We start from the raw sequence: 16069 nt of genomic DNA on the forward strand, positions 1-16069 counted from the left end.
CCCTAATGGGGGCCTGGGGGGGGGGGGGGGTCTCGGGGGGGGGGGCACAGAGCCCCAGGACCTGGGCTGAGGTCTGGGGGGGCTGTGGGGGGGGGGGGGGGGGGGGGCAAGGCTGAGCTCCAGGGATAGAGCCTGGGTTTTTTGGGGGGGGGGGGGGGGGGGGGGCCAGGGGCTGGGACCCGAGTTTGGGGTCCCCAGTTTGGGGTGCGGGGGTGGGGGCCCAAATTTGGGACATGGGTTTTGTGGGGGGGGGGGCGGGGGGGCGCTTTTTGGGACCCGAGGGCTGCAGGATCTTCCCCCCCCCAACCCCTAGGACCCCCCTCCTTGCCCCCCCCCACTCCACCCAGGACCCCCCTTTTCCTCCTCCCCCACCTCCCCCCCCCCCAGGACCCCCCCCCCCAAAAAAAACCCACAGAGCCCCCCCCCCACGACGCTCGGCTACATTTATTGGGCCTCCAAAGCTTTAAATACAGGCCAGGGCCACGGTGGCGGGGGGGGGGGGGACACAGACAGGGGACAAATTTGGGGGGGGGGGGACACAGGGTGGGGGGGGGGCGCATCAGCTGTCAGGGGCAGGAGGGCAGGGGGACGGAGCCCCCCCCCCCGCCCCGGAGCCATGACCCCCCCCCCCCCCTTCAAAGGGGCCCGGAGGGGGGTCGGAGGGGATTAGGGGGGGGGGTGGGGGGGGGACACATGATGGGGGGGGGGTCAGGGTGTCGGTTTTGGGGGGGGGGGGGGGCATCGTCCGTGTCCCTCAGCGGCTGTAGCCAAATTCGTCTGCGTCGTCGGCGCGGAAGTCCCCGTAGCGCCACAGGTTGAGCTGCAAGGGAGGGGGCACAATATTTTGGGGGGGGGGGACAGTTGGTGGGGAGGGGGGGGGGCACAGCCGGCATCTGGCCTTGGTGAGGGGGGGTCATGAAGTAGGTGCCCGGTGATGGGGAGGGGGGGGCTGTGGGTGGTAGAGGACGCCCACAGCCCCCCCCCAGGAGGTGGGGGGGGCACAACTAGAGGGTGATTTTGGAGGTGGGGGGGGGCACATCCGGCATCATTGCTCTGGGGGGGGCACATCCAGTATCTCCCCTTTGGGGGGGGCACTTTCAGCATCACCCCTTTGGGGGGGGCACATCCAGCATTACCCGTCTGGGGGGGCACATCCAGCACCTCCCCTTTGGAGGGGGGGGCTACAGCTGGTAACTGCCCCCCCAAGAGATGGGGGGGGCACATCCAGAGCCTGTCTTTGGAGATGGGGGGGGCACATCCAGCATCACCCCTTTGGGGGGGCACATCCAGCACCTCCCCTTTGGGGGGGCACATCCAGCATCTCCCCTTTGGGGGGGGCACATCCAGCATCACCCCTTGGATGGGGGGGGGCACACACCTCCAGCATCTTCCCCCAGAGATAGGGGCACCGCACCCACCCCCCCCCGCTGATACAGGGGCTGCAGCCGCCCCCCCCCAGGACCCATAGGGGACGGGTGCCCCCCCCCCACACCCCAACGACCACCCCCGCGCCCCCCACTCACCCGTGCGCTCTTGGCCGTCTCCTGCGCGTTCAGGTACTCGGTGATCTGCGGGGGGGGGCACGGCCACGGGGTGAGCCCCCTGCCCCTGGGGGGGGGGCTGTGCGAGCAGGGACCCCCCCCACACTGCCCGGAACCCCCCCCACACCGCCCCCCCTGTGCCACCTGGACCCTGGGGGTGGGGTGGGGTGAAGAAGGGGGTGCCCCCCCCATGGGGTAGGGACTTGGGACCCTGGGGGTGGCTGGGCCCCCCCTTTTTGGTGCCTGGGGACGCTGTCCCCCCCCTCGGGGACGGACGCAGTGCCACGGGAGGTGGGCGTCCATCGCCGAGCACCCGGCCCCCTCCCCACAGGGCAGCCCCCACCGCCTGGTGACACCTAGTGCTCGGTGTCACCTCCCCGGTCCCCAACCCAGTGCCACCGGCCTGCTGCCCTCCCCGGTGCCACCTCCCCAGTGCCACCTCCCCAGTCCCCCTCCCAGTGCCACCTCCCTGGTCCCCCTCCTGGTCCGCCTCCCAGTGCCACCTCCCCGGATCCCTTCCCAGTGCCACCTCCCCGGTCCCCCATCCTGGTGCCATCTCCCCAGTTCCCCTCCCAGTGCCACTTCTCCAGTCCCCCTCTTGGTGCCACCTCCCTGGCCCCCTGCCCAGTGCCACCTCCCCAGTTCCCCTCCCAGTGCTACCTTCCTGGTCCCCCTCCCGGTGCCACCTCCCCAGTCCCCATCCCAGTGCCACTTCCCCAGTCCCCTGCCTGGTGCCACCTCCACGGTCCCCCTCCCTGGTTCCCCTGCCCAGTGCCACTTTCCCAGTCCCCCTCCTGGTGCCACCTCCCCGGTTCCCTTCCCAGTGCCACTTCTCCAGTCCCACTCCCAGTGCCATCTCCCCGGTCCCCCTCCCAGTGCCACTTCTCCGGTCACCCCCTTGGTGCCACCTGCCAGGTGCCCCCTCCCAGTGCCACCTCCCTGGTCCCCCTCCCGGTGCCACCTCCCCAGTCCCCTGCCTGGTTCCACATCCCCGGTCCCCTTCCCAGTGCCACCTCCCCAGTCCCCCTCCCAGCGCCACCTCCCCGGTCCCCCTCCTGGTCCCCCTCCCAGTGCCACCTCCACAGTCCTCCTCTTGGTGCCACCTCCCCAGTCCCCTGCCCAGTGCCACCTCCCTGGTCCCCCTCCCAGTGCCAACTCCCCAGTTCCCTTCCCAGTTCCAGCTCCCCGGTCCCCCTCCCAGTGCCACCTCCCCGGTCCCCCTCTTGGTGCCACCTCCCCGGTCCCCCATCCCAGCGCCACCTCCCCGGCGCCCCCCCCCACGACCCGCCGCCACCTACCACTTTCTGGAACTGCTTCTCCTTGCGCACCTCCACCATCACCAGCCCCTCCTTGACCAGCCCCAGCCCCACGTCGCTCTTGGAGTCGGCGAACTGGAGGGTGACGTGGGGACAGCCGGGCCCCAGGTGCTCCACGTTGAGCAGGCACTGCGTGTTCTGGATGTCCCGCACCACGCTGTCCACCGCGTCCGCCCGCGCGTCGTCCTGATGGTGGGAGGGGGGCAGCGTGGGCGCCCGCCCCCCGACTTGGAGCTGTGCCCACCCCCTTGTCCTCATCCCGCCACCCTACACACCCCAAATCCACCCCCCCCCCCCTCCCCCTGCTTACGTCCTGGGGCACCTGGATGAAGGCGAATTTGTACTCGGTGGCCTGCGCGGGCAGCACGCGGGTGCTGAAGGCGGGGGGCAGCGCGCCCAGGCGGGTGGAGGGCAGGGTCTCCTTCTGCAGGGGGGGGTAAAAAAAAAAAAATAAAAAGGTTGGGGGGCACCCAAGGGCTCCCCGAAGCCCTTATCCTCGGGGCTGAAGGGGGACACGCCTGGAGGTGGTGGTGGTGGGGGGTCCCATCCGGCGCCCCCACCCCGCGCACTCACATTGCCGTAGTCGATGTAGAAGATGTGCACCTTGGCGGGCGACTCCACCCTCTCCACCCGGGCACGGTACCTGCAAAGGGAACGGGAGGGGGGGGGGGGGGTGAGGAGTGTTGGGGGGGGGCGTGGGGGGGGTCGCCCCTTTCACAGGGGGCGCGGGGGGAGCGGGAGCCTCACCATTCTCCGTCGACGAATTTGGCGATGCAGAAGTCGCCGCGGCGCGGGACGTAGGAGCCCTCCACGGGGGGGTGGCTGGCCACCTCGGCGCGCATGTTCTCCATCAGCTTCTCCAGCTGGGCGCCTGCGGGGGGGGTCGGGTACGCGGGTGACACACGTGGCACCCCCCCCAGTGAAGGACGGGGGCACCCAGGGGCTGCTCGAGTCCCACCCGGGGCTGGGGGTGCGAGTTTGGGGCTGCTCGCCAAAACGCAGCGTCCTCAGCCCGATGACACGAAGCCACCCACCGTGGGGACAGGGGCTGGGGACACCGTGGTGGCCAGCACCGCCACGCTGAGACCCTGCTGCCAACCATGAGATGTGCAGAGCTGGGCTATGGGGTGCTGGCACCGGTGCCACCCCCCTGGGCACCCCGGGGACACGGGGACGAGGGTGCCCCACGCCGTGCCAGGCAGGGTGTGCAGCACCGTGCCCTGTCCCCGTCCCTGTCCCCAACCACCCGTCCTGCTGCAGGTGCTGCCCTCATGGGGACCTCATTGGGGGTTCGGGGACACCGGGCAGCGAGTGCTCCACACCACAGCTCAGTTTTTAAATTTCAGCAGCCTTTTTTTTAATGAAAGCAGCTCTTTTTAAAGAAAGCAGCCACCTTCAGCTGCAGGTGGGGGCGAGCAGCAGGACGCCACACGGGGAGGGAGCACAGAGCAGCGACCCCAGCCCCACGGCGACCCCCCCCCGCCTCCCCGCCACCCCTTACCTGTCTCCACGTCCTGCACGTAGAAGTGCAGGTCGTCCGTGATCTCCGTGACGAAGACGGGCTTGTAGTTGGCCGTGCGCTCCTTCTCCTCCAGCACCTGCACCACCTCCTCCACCGGCGTCTCCTCGTAGTGGGACCACACCTGGGGGCACAGGGACGGCGCTGGGGCGGGCACACATCCCACGGCCACCAAGGTGGGTCCCTGGGGGGCTTTGGGGCCGGGGCGGTGGCCCAAGGGGGCCGCTCACCTTCTCCTTCCTCTGCTTGGCGGCCTCCTCGGCGGCCAGCAGCGCCTTGGAGTAGGGGCTGCGCTCGGCGGTGAAGTGCACCTTGGAGAGCGCGTGCTCCACCAGGGCCACCGACAGGTTGACGCCCTCGATGTGCAGCCAGCCGATGAAGTTCCCCGCCTTGTCCATGCTCTCCACCTCCACTTCCACCTGGGGGGCAGCGGGGGGGGGGTGGGAATCAGCGTGGCCTGGCTGGTGGGGAGGGTCTGGCACAGCACCGCCGTGCGCCGCAGCCCAGCCCTTGCCACCAGGCTGAGCGGCTGCTCAGGGGTGAGGCGGGGGGGGAGTGGGGAGGGGGACACCCCCAGGACGTGTGGGGTCCCTGGGACCCAGGCCTGACACCACAGCCAGGCTGCCCAGTGCCCTCCCAGTGCTGCCGGGGGCTCTCCCAGTGCTCCCACTGCCAGCCCAGTGCTGCCTCGTGCTCTGCCTGCTCCCCGGTGCCCTCCCAGTGCTCCCAGTGCCACTGCAATGCTGCCCCAGTGCTCTTGCAGCGCCCTCCCAGTGCTCTCCCAGTCCTGCCCGGTGCCCTCCCAGTGCTCCCAGTGTTGTGATAGCGCTACCCAGTGTTCCCCCAGTACTCTCCCAGTAGTGCCATGTGGCAAGGAGCACGAACACCACCCCGTGCACCCTTGCGCACCCCATGCACCCTGCACACCCCACGTACCCCATGCACACCCTGTGCACCCTAACACACCTTGTAATCCCTGCACACCTTATAAACACCTTATAAACACCTTATAAACACCTTATAAACCCTGCACCACACACACCCCGTGCACCCCACACACCCTCACCCCCTGTGCACCGCCAGCAGCACGCTGCTGCATGGCCCTGAGCGTGGCTGGGTGCAGGCACGAGCCGTCCCCTGCTGTGCCCCGCGTCCCTTCCCTGCCTCTCGTGTCCTGGGCCAGGTTCCGTGCCCAAATTCACCGCCTGGGCCGCGAGGAGCTGGCTGCACACTGTGGGAGCAGAGCACCCCTTTGGTGCTCCACGTGGCTGGGTGCAGGTGCTGTGGGTGCTGCGGGTGCTGCAGGCACTATGGGTGCTGCAAGCACTGTGGGTGCTGCAGGCACTGCAGGTGCTACGGGTGCTGCAGGTGCCATGGGTGCTGCAGGCGCTGCGCTCCCCGCGTGTTGAGCAGGGCCCCGAAATTCGGTGGCCTCACGGAGTGGAGGTTGTGCTTCAGACCTGGAGGCGCTCTGCAGCGGTTTCTGAAGCACCTGACATGGTTCCCAGCACCGCCACGCACCCAAATTTTGCATGGTGCCCGGCCGGAGCTCGCGTGCACGCACCAGCAAAGCGCACCCGGCCGCGGTGCCCGGCAGCTCCGACCAGGCTGAGCCCAGCGCCCGCACCCCGAGCAGGGACGAGCTCTCCCCGGCTGTTCCCTCTGGCCCTGGGTGCCCAGAGTGGCCCCGGCCTCTGCTCCATGGCCACGAGCTTCGGCCTCTGCCTCCTCCTGCAACCGATCCCTCGCCGGGGCCGAGCGTGGCGCTTGGCTGACGCAGCGAGCCTGCCCGGCACCCAGCACCCGCCTCGTGGCTCCGGGTCCAGCCCTGGGGAGGGCTGGGGCTGCCCCCCCCGGCATCTGGAGACGGACGGCACAGCCAAAAAGCACCAGGGCACAGCACCATTGCCTCTCCCCGGGGTGCACAGAAGGAGCCGGGTGGGCCCCTATGGCTTCAGAGGCGCTGATTTAATTACCCCACCATGGCCCTCTGCTTCGCCGATCATATTTGGCACCCCCCAGGAGCCGTTCTCCCATCCTGGAGCTCATGGGGGGGTTTTATAACCTCACCCTGCACTCAGAGCAGCCTCGCAGCTCCCACCCCTCCTGCCTCACCCCCCCGTGCACGAGGGGTGCACGAGGATGCTGCCCCTGCAAATTTTTGGGACCCAAAAATTGCCTGTCGGTGCCAAGGAGGCACCACGCACCCACTGTGTGCCGGGTCTCAGCCCCCAGCCTGGGTACTGGGGGGGGCACAGGGGTGGGGGCCGTGCTGAGCCATGTCCCCCCCCCCCAGCCCCTGTCACCTTACAGCTGCTCTGTGCCACCTCTGTCTGTCTGTCCGTCCATCCATCTGTCTGTCCTCAGAACTAGGGGGGGGGGTCAGGGTGGGGGTGAAGGTCGAGGGGGTGCAGGTGGGGGGGTGAAGGGGAGGGGGTGCAAGGAGGGGAGGGGCTGAGCCCCCCTTGTCCCCATCCCCATCGCAGTCACCTCCCCGGGGGCTGCTCCGCTGTGCCCCCTGCCCCGGGGGGGGGGGACACAACACAGGGGGAGGCCAGGAGAAGGAGGAGGAGGAGGAGAAGGGGAGGAAGGGGAAGGAAGGCGAGCACCGCACCGAGCCCAGCTGCGGGGCTGGGGGTGGCAGTGGGGGATCCGGGTTTGGGGACCGGAGAAGGGGGGTGTGCGGCTGCCGGGGGGGGGGGCGCCGGGGAGGGGGGGGCTGTCCACGTCGTAGCTCAGCATCACGCCCGTGCCCGGCCGCCGTGCGTCAGCGATCGGGGCGCGCTGCCGCTGAAGGACAAAAGGATGCGCGGGGCCTCCCGCCGCGCCCCCCCGCTCCCCCCTCCCCAAATCCCCGCACCGGGGACCCCTCACAACCGGCACCGCTCCGCGCCTCCCCCCGCGCTCCGCACCGCACTGCGCGCCCTGCCCGGGGGCTGCTGAAACCTCAGCCGGGTCCCGCGTCTGTGTGTCCCCCCCACCTCTCCAAACCCCCCCCCCCCTCTTCCACCGCCCCCGCCGAGCCCCGCGGGGAGCGCCCGGCCCCGGCTGCGCCGCTTTGCGCCGCGCTGCGCCCCCCTGCGCGCTGCGCCCCCTGCGCGCTGCGCCCCCTGCGCGCTGCGCCCCCTGCGCGCTGCGCCCCTTGCGCTGCGCCCCTCCGCGCCCCTGCGCGCTGCCGTGCGCGCGGCTGCGCGCTGCGGGGCTCGGCTCCGCTCCCGGCCGCCGCCTGCCGCCCCCCGGCCGCGACCGCCCGGTGCTGCCGCCCCGCCGCCCGGTCACCTCCGCTCTCGCCGCCGCCGCCGGCTCCTCTCCTTCTCCATCTTCCAGCCAGCTCGCCGCTTTTCCCCGACTCCGTCCTCGTGTTTTGCTTTTTTTTTTTTTTTTTTTCCTCTCCCCTTCATTTTTTTTTTCCCCTCTTCGCGTTTCCCATTTCTCCATTTTCCGTCTTCATTTCTCCAGTTTCCATTTCCTTTTTTTTTTTCCATTTCCATTTTTTTCCATTTCTTCCATCTCTCATTTTTCCATCTCTCATTTTTCCATTTCCATTTTTCCATTTCCCGTTTCTCCATTCCCATTTTCTCCATTTCCATTTTCTCCATTTCCCATTCTTCCACCTTTTCCACCTCTCATTTCCATTTTATCCCTTCCCCATTCCCCCCTCTCCCCCTTCTCTCTCCTCTCCTCCATTCCCCGTCCCCATTCCCGTTTTTTTTATTTTTTTTCCCCCATTTTTCAATTTTCTATTTTTAAATTTCCTCTCTACGTCTCCTCCTCCCACCCCCCCCCCAGCCCCTTTCCTTCCTTTTTTTTTTTTTTTTTTTTAATTTTTTCCTTCCCCCCCTCTCTCTGCCCGGCCGGGGGGGGGGGGGCTCCTTACGGGAGGGGGGGTGGGGGGGGGGGGCCGCCATGCGGCGGCGGGCGGGCGGCGGGCGGCGGAGCGCGGCGCGGGCGGCGGGGCTGGCGGCGGTGGCGGTGGTGGTGGGGGGCTGCCGGGCCCCCGCCTAAGCCGGGCCCCCGCCTCCCCGCGCCCCGCGCCGCAGCCGCCAGGAGCCATTTTGTGGGTTCCCCCCCCCCCCCCTCTTTTCCTTTTTTTATTTTTTTAATTTTTTTTTTCCTGGGGCCGGCCCCCCCCCCCCCAACACCACCTCCCCGCCTCCCAGCTACCCCCCCCCCCCCACACCCCCTCCCCCTTTGCTCGGCACCGAGCGACCCGGAGCAGCCCCTGCCCCCAGGTAGGTACGGCTGGGGAGCGGGGCTCGGCTGAGGGGGGGGCTGCTCCTTCCTCCCCCCCCCACCACCCCGGCACCTTTTTTCTTTTTTTTTTTTTTTTTTTTTTTCCTTTTCTTTTTTCTCCCCCCCTTCCCTTTCCCTTCTTCCCCCTGCATTCTCCCTATTTCATCCTTCCTCGATTCGAGCCCCCCCCCTTTCCTTATCTCTCTCTGCGCCCCCCCCCACCCACCCAAGGCCCCCTGCCCCTCCGGCGAGCCTTCAAGCGCCGCGTCCGAGAGCCGGGAGCGTCCTTCTCGGCTCCGGGGCGCAGCGGAGGGAAGGGGGGGGGTGGCCCCGAGCCAATTCTCCTTTCCGCGCCGCCATCCCGGACGATGGTGAATGATGAACGTGCCACACCATGAAGCTCTTGCGGCAGGTACCTGGGCACCACACCTGGAGCGCGTCCCTGTTCGCCTGCCTGACCGTCCACGCCTGGACCCTCTGCGCCGCCGCCGCCGCCGCCGCCTCGCCCGCCGCCCCGAGCTGCCCCGCCGCCTGCTCCTGCAGTAACCAGCTGGGGAAGGTGGTCTGCACGCGCCGCGGGCTGGCCCAGGTGCCCCCGGGCATCCCCTCCAACACCCGGTACCTCAACCTGATGGAGAACAACATCCAGCTGATCCAGGCGGACACCTTCCGCCACCTGCACCACCTGGAGGTCCTGCAGCTGGGCAGGAACGCCATCCGGCAGATCGAGGTGGGCGCCTTCAACGGGCTGGCCAGCCTCAACACCCTGGAGCTCTTCGACAACTGGCTGACCGTCATCCCCAGCGGGGCCTTCGAGTACCTGTCCAAGCTGCGGGAGCTGTGGCTGAGGAACAACCCCATCGAGAGCATCCCCTCGTACGCCTTCAACCGGGTGCCCTCCCTCATGCGCCTGGACCTGGGCGAGCTGAAGAAGCTGGAGTACATCTCCGAGGGGGCTTTCGAGGGCCTGTACAACCTCAAGTACCTCAACCTGGGGATGTGCAACATCAAGGACATGCCCAACCTCACGCCCCTGGTGGGGCTGGAGGAGCTGGAGATGTCGGGGAACAACTTCCCCGAGATCAAGCCGGGCTCCTTCCACGGGCTCAAGTCGCTCAAAAAGCTCTGGATTATGAACTCGCAGATCAGCCTGATCGAGCGCAACGCCTTCGACGACCTCACGGCGCTGGTGGAGCTCAACCTGGCCCACAACAACCTCTCCTCCCTGCCCCACGACCTCTTCGCCCCGCTGCGCTACCTGGTGGAGCTGCACCTGCACCACAACCCCTGGGACTGCGACTGCGACATCCTCTGGCTGTCCTGGTGGCTGCGCGAGTACATCCCCACCAACTCCACCTGCTGCGGGCGCTGCCACGCGCCCCTGCACATGCGGGGCAGGTTCCTGGTGGAGGTGGACCAGACCTCCTTCCAGTGCTCGGCGCCCTTCATCATGGACGCCCCGATGGACCTCAACATCTCCGAGGGGCGGGTGGCCGAGCTCAAGTGCCGGACTCCTTCCATGTCCTCCGTTCGGTGGTTGCTGCCGAACGGGACGGTGCTGAGCCACGCGTCCAGCCACCCGCGCATCTCTGTCCTCAACGACGGCACCCTCAACTTCTCCCACGTGCTGCTGACGGACACGGGCCTCTACACCTGCATGGTGACCAACGTGGCGGGGAACTCCAACGCCTCGGCCTACCTCAACGTCAGCACGGCCGAGCTCAACACCTCCAACTACAGCTTCTTCACCACCGTCACGGTGGAGACCACGGAGATCTCCCCCGAGGACGTCTCCCCCAAGTTCACCAAGCCCGTGCCCACCACCTCCACGGGCTACCAGCCGGCCTACACCACCACCACCACCGTCCTGGTGCAGACCACGCGGACGCCCAAGCAGGTGGCCGTGCCCACCGCCGACGCCGGCGACAAGATGCAGACCAGCCTGGACGAGGTGATGAAGACCACCAAGATCATCATCGGCTGCTTCGTGGCCGTGACCCTCCTGGCCGCCGCCATGCTCATCGTCTTCTACAAGCTCCGCAAGCGGCACCAGCAGCGCAGCACCGTGACGGCCGCCCGGACGGTGGAGATCATCCAGGTGGACGAGGACATCCCGGCGGCGGCCCCCGCCGGCGTCTCAGGTGAGGGGGCGGTCGTGCTGCCCGCCGTTCATGACCACATTAACTACAACACCTACAAAGCCGCGCACGGGGCCCACTGGACAGAGAACAGCCTGGGGAACTCGCTGCACCCCCCCGTAACCACCCTCTCTGAACCCTATATCATTCAGACCCACACCAAGGAGAAAGTGCAGGAAACTCAGATATGACTTCTATTTTGGGTTCTTTTTTTTTTTTTTTTTTCTTCTCTTTTTTTTTTTTTTCCCAGAAATTACAAATGCAATAGAATGCACAAAAAAAAAACAGAACAAAAAAAAAAATGAAAAAAAAAAAAAAAGAGACAGTAACTTTTGTACAGAGCGGGGGAGAGACTTTTTTTTTTCTTGTACATGCTTATATATTAAATCTATGGGCTGATAAGAGGAGCAGATTATATTGAAATTAAAAAAAAACAAAAAACGAAAGAAAAAAAAAAAAAAAAGGAAAATGAAAACGAAAAACACGCAGAGAAACTATTTTCTAACTCGTAAGTTCTATTTAAGAGAGGCGAGAGGACGTCCGTGCCTGCCCGGGCGCAAGGAGGAGGAGGAGGAGGAGGAGGAGGAGGAAGGCGGGCGACGCCGCGGGCAGGATGCGGCCGGACCCCGCGGCACCGCGGCCACCGGGGCCGGGCGAGCGGCCGGCGGAGCCGTGCCAAAACCTTCCACATGCAATAAGAAAAAAAAAAAAAAAAATAGGATTTTTTGCTCTTTTTTTTTAAATTTTTTTTTCCTTTTTTTTTTTTTTTTTTTTTTTTTTGGGGGGGGGGGTGGGTGTAGATTGTGGCGGGGAGGGGATATCTGCAATGTATTAATGCAAAAAAAAAAAACAAAAAATATGGGGAGGGGGGGGAAAGCGGGGGCCGGCATCGAGGGGGGGGGGGCTCAGAGTGGGTGCGCCCCCCCCCACCCCAGCGCCCCCCTCCCACTGCAGCACCCCTGCAGCGCGGCGGCCCCGGCGCAGGGCTACGGCTCCCCCCGGGAGCCCCGACCCGTGATTGTAGCCCCCCGCCCGCTGCGGCTCGCGGTCCCGGGGTGCGTCTCCTTTATTATTATTTTTTTTTGGGGGGGGGGGGGTGGTTGATTTTTCCCCACCCCCCCCTTCCCCGGGCTGAGCCCCAGGCGTGTTTTCTGGGCTGGGGGAGATGGGGGTGGGGGGGGAAGGATGGGACCTTCCCCCCCCCCCCCTCCCTCCCCAGCCCACCCCGAGGGATGCTCGTGGAAAGGGGGACGAGGGGGGGGGACCAAGGGCTCGTGGGACCCTGCCCCACATTGGGGGGGGCTGAGGGGGGGGGCACAAAGCCCCAGCGCTCTGCCCACCGATGGGGGCGCAGCTGGGGGGGGGGGGGGCAGCACATGGGGGCCCAATATTGGGGCTGCCCCCCCCCAATTGGGGAGGTGCAGGGTGGGAGGGGGCGGTGCCCCCCCCCCCCCATTCCGACACCCCCCCCCCCTCCCCGGCGTGGCTTTAATTTAGCTTTAAGGACTGAGCGGTGGGATTTCGGCGACTCCCGAAATCGTGTGTAGTGGGATGGGGGGGGTGGTGGGGGGGTGATGATGTGGTGGTGGTGGGGGGGGTCTGGATGGAGAGGGGGGGGGGTCCGGGGGGGGGTCCGGGGGGGGGCAGGCGAACCCGAAGTTATATATATCGCTATATCGCTATATCGACTCCCAGCGACCTGACTGTAAACTCGGAGCGAGCAAACCAACGGCAGCAGCACCAACAGCAGGAAAAAAAAACAAAAAAAACACACAAAAAAAAAAACACAAAAAAAAAAAACAAGTGTATTTTTGTATTTTAATAAATATTGTTCAAAATTTTCAACGCGCTGTCCCTCACGGGTTAACTGGCCCCGCGGGGGCCGCCCTGCGTGTGTCCCCCCCCCCTCGCCGTGCCGAGCAGAGGCTGAAAGGTTTTTTTTTCTTTTTTTTTTTTTTTTTTTTCTGTGGCCGCTTTTTGTCTGCCCGGCAGCAAAAAGCCTCCAAAAATCGGGATGCTGGGGTTGGGGGGGGGGGGGGAAAGCGGGGGAGGAGGTCAGGAGGAAAATGGAAGGAGAGCGGCGGCGAGGGGGGAGCGCGGAACCGTGGGGGGGGGGTGGGCGCGTGGCGGGGGGCACCGCTTGCACACGCGTGTGCACGAGGCCAGGGACCCCCCCTCCGTACCCCGATCCTGCCAGGATCGGTGTGTGGTGTGTCCGTCCCCCCCCCAAAAAAAAAATATGCCAAAATATGCTGGATTCGCCATTTAGCGCCGGGGGAGGATGGTGATGAATCACCGGCCGTGCCGCGGTGCTCGGGCGCTGGGATGGGGGCGCGGGACCCCCGGAGCCCCCCCCCAGCAGCGCCATGCGCTGTCTGAGCCCCCCCATCACCTACCCGAGCCCCCCCGTGCCGTGCCCGAGCCCCCCGTGCCGTGCCCACCCCGGGAGCCACCGCCGCTGTTGCCGGATGCGGCGGTGGAGATTTTTGGGCTTTTTGGGGTGTTTTTGGTGTTTTTTTTATTTTTTTTGCGGTGGGATTTTGGTGCCGCTGCGCTCTGCTTGCTCTCCAAGCCCGGCGTCTCTCCACCACCGGCTCCCTTGGCCCCCCCCAGGCCCAGTTCTGGCCTGGTCCCAGTAGCACCGCGGTGCTGGGCCCTTCCTCCCGCCCCGCTCCCCTCCTCATCCTCCTCGCACAGCGCCCCGCCAGAGCCGCTCCCGGCGGCAGACACGGGCTGCCGTGACGTATGGAGTTTATTTAAGCACTTAGCTTTAATTTTAGCCCGAAATTAGAATAGCAAAGTAAATAATCTGGCTGCTGCTGCTGCTGCGAGAGGTGCCCGGAGGGAGCGTGCGCGGCGGGGAGAGCGCAGGGCGCGGGGCGCGGGGCTGGGACCCGGGGGGCTACGAGCTCTGGAACGGGTGGGCTGCGGTGTCCTGGGGGCGAGGGGCTGCGGTGGGATGGGATGGAGCCGGGGGGGTCGTGGTGGAGTGGAATGGGATGGGATGGATGGGGGGTGAGGGGATGGAGGGGCTGCGATGCGGTGAGATGGAGGAGTTGCAGTGCGATGGGATGGAGAGGGTGGGATGGGGCGGGATGGGATGGGATTGGGATTGGGATGGGATGGGATGGGATGGGATGGGATGGGATGGGATGGGATGGGATGGGATGGGATGGGATGGGATGGGATTGGGACAGGCTGGAGGGGCGCTGACGGGATGGAGAGGTTGGATGGAGAGGTTGTAGTGTGATAGGATGGAGGGGATGCGTTGGGATGGGATGGAGAGGTTGTGATGGGATGGGATGGGATGCGATGGGGTGGGATGCGATGGGATGGGATGGGATGGGATCCGATGGATCCGATGGGATCTGATGGGATGCAATGGGATGGGAGGGAGCATTTGCAGTGTGGTCGGAGCAAGGGACCTGTGGAGGGGCCCATGCTGTGACCCGATCACTGTGGTGTGACCGGGGGGGGCTCGATGCGATGCCAGGGGCTGCACGGCCATCAGCGGGGGCTGATTGAGCTTGGGGGGGGGGGAGATTGCCATGGGATCGGGTGGGCTGCAGCGTGACGGGGCAGTGCCAAGAGGGGATGCAGCGCGATGGGTGCAAGGGGTCGCAGTGTGCTTGGGTCGTTGCAATGTGCTCGGGTGGTCCTGGGGTGTGCTCGGGTGGTCCTGGGGTGTGCTTGGGTGGTCCCGGGGTGTGCTCGGGTGGTCCCGGGGTGTGCTCGGGTGGTCCTGGGGTGTGCTCGGGTGGTCCCGGTGTGCTCGGGTGTTTGCAGTGTGCCCGGGGAGGTGCAGGGCAGTTTGGGCACCCGGGTGCCCCTGCGCCGCAGCCGCTCCTTCCCCAGGGCTCACAAACTTTGCTGCCTGACCCCCCCCCCCGACCGAGGACAGGGGTCAGAGGGACGGGGACGGGACGGACAGGGACAGACAGACAGACACCGGGCCCTGCAGCTGAGGGCGGGGGGGGGGGATATTCGCAGCCAGCCCTGTGCGAGCGCCTTCGTCACCGGCTTCCCAGAGACATGCAAGGAGCGGAGCGACAGGAATATAAAAGCCTTTCATTGGCGGCGGTGCCGGGCGCGCGCTGCCCCCCCCCTGCACACGCCATCCACCCACTGCCCCCCGCCCCTCCCCAGCCTTTTGGGGACGGGAGATGCCGGTGAGATTTTGCCGAGAGCCAGCTCGGACGGCACGGGCACGGCCAGCACCGGGGCTTGGGGCCACCACCGGCCCCACGGAGCCCCACAGCCACCCCATAGAGCCCCCCACCCCCGGGGGTCCGTTAGGAAAACGCCCCAGAGCCGAGCGGGGGCTCTGGGGAACGTGTGCGGCGGCTGCAGCATCCCGTGATTAAAAACCTCGCGGCTTGTTAAGGATAATTTCTATGGCAACGCTCCCCATCGGGGCCCGGCCGCTATTGTCTCCGCACGTGCACGTGTGAGCGGGTGCTGGCAGAGGGGGCTCCGGGGTGGCCCCGTCCCGCAGGGTCCCCGAAGGTCCCCGCGCCCGCCCCGGGGCTGTCGGGGTTGGGGACGGAGCCCGGGCACCTCCTGCCGGGGCCTTTCCCTCGCCGCCCGTGCACCGCCGCGGTCAGGGCTCCGTAATTAGCTGCCGTGCCTCGGAAAAGGCAAATATTTACTAAATCCGAATCTGCACTTTCAGGAAAAAAGCAAATGTCACAGCAGCCGCCCAGAAAACCCCGCCGGCAGCGCCGGGGCGGACGCTCCTCCGGGGCACTGCGTGCACTGGGACACGCTGGGAGGCACTGGGAGGCGCTGGGACGCACTGGGTCGCTCCCTACCACCCTGCCGCAGCGGGGCAGCTCCCTCGTGGGCAGCGTCCCCGTGCTCGAGCCGAGGTTCCCGAGCGGGGCAAGGACAGCACCGAGGCTGCGGGGCCGTGCTCCGCGGTGCCCGTGGCGGTGTCACCGTCCCGGGGGGCATCCCCACGGGCGCAGGGAGCCGGCACCGAAGCCGGGGGCTGTGCCGGCTGTGTGGGCTCGGCGGCACAGCCCGACGCCGCGGGGCTCGCGGTAATTATTCTTATTGCTGCGGATATTTTTGGCTCCGTTGCTGCAGCTGTTTTCGCAGCTCCGCGGGTTTTGCAGCGTGCGGCAGCGCAGCCCGGGCAGGCGCTGGCGGTTCAGCCCGGCGGGGCTGCGATGCCTCTCGCCGGGGGCCGCCAGGAGCCGCGGCCAGGGGCGCACGGGGATGGGCAGGCCGGCGATTTGAGGCTCGATTCATCAGAGCAGAACAAAAAGCGCCTTGTGCTGCCCGCCCGAGGAGCGCTGCGGACGGGGCCGCTTGCCATTA

General features: G+C 66.5%; 2 protein-coding genes across 2 annotated transcripts in view; one reads left to right on the forward strand and one right to left on the reverse strand.

Moving 5' to 3' along the window:
• Window positions 1–429: 429 nt before the first annotated feature.
• Window positions 430–16069, reverse strand: part of SND1 (staphylococcal nuclease and tudor domain containing 1) — a 108304-nt gene continuing 92664 nt past the window's right edge. The window contains exons 17-24 of the mRNA XM_082784756.1: window positions 4607–4795; window positions 4359–4500; window positions 3605–3728; window positions 3431–3500; window positions 3168–3281; window positions 2840–3043; window positions 1524–1568; window positions 430–820 (exon numbers count right to left, since the gene is read on the reverse strand). Of these exons, the coding sequence (XP_082640882.1) occupies window positions 755–820; window positions 1524–1568; window positions 2840–3043; window positions 3168–3281; window positions 3431–3500; window positions 3605–3728; window positions 4359–4500; window positions 4607–4795 (954 nt within the window). The 3' untranslated portion in view covers window positions 430–754. The remainder of the gene's footprint in view (window positions 821–1523; window positions 1569–2839; window positions 3044–3167; window positions 3282–3430; window positions 3501–3604; window positions 3729–4358; window positions 4501–4606; window positions 4796–16069) is intronic.
• LRRC4 (leucine rich repeat containing 4) lies at window positions 8825–10938 on the forward strand (the record flags this gene model as incomplete). The annotated part of the gene is made up of 1 exon (XM_082784760.1): window positions 8825–10938. The coding sequence occupies exon 1, from the start codon at window positions 9004–9006 to the stop codon at window positions 10936–10938; it is 1935 nt and encodes a 644-aa protein (XP_082640886.1). The 5' UTR covers window positions 8825–9003.

The sequence above is a fragment of the Aythya marila genome (genome assembly GCF_965140915.1).
Source record: "Aythya marila genome assembly, chromosome: 1".
Taxonomy (NCBI): Eukaryota; Metazoa; Chordata; class Aves; order Anseriformes; family Anatidae; genus Aythya; species Aythya marila.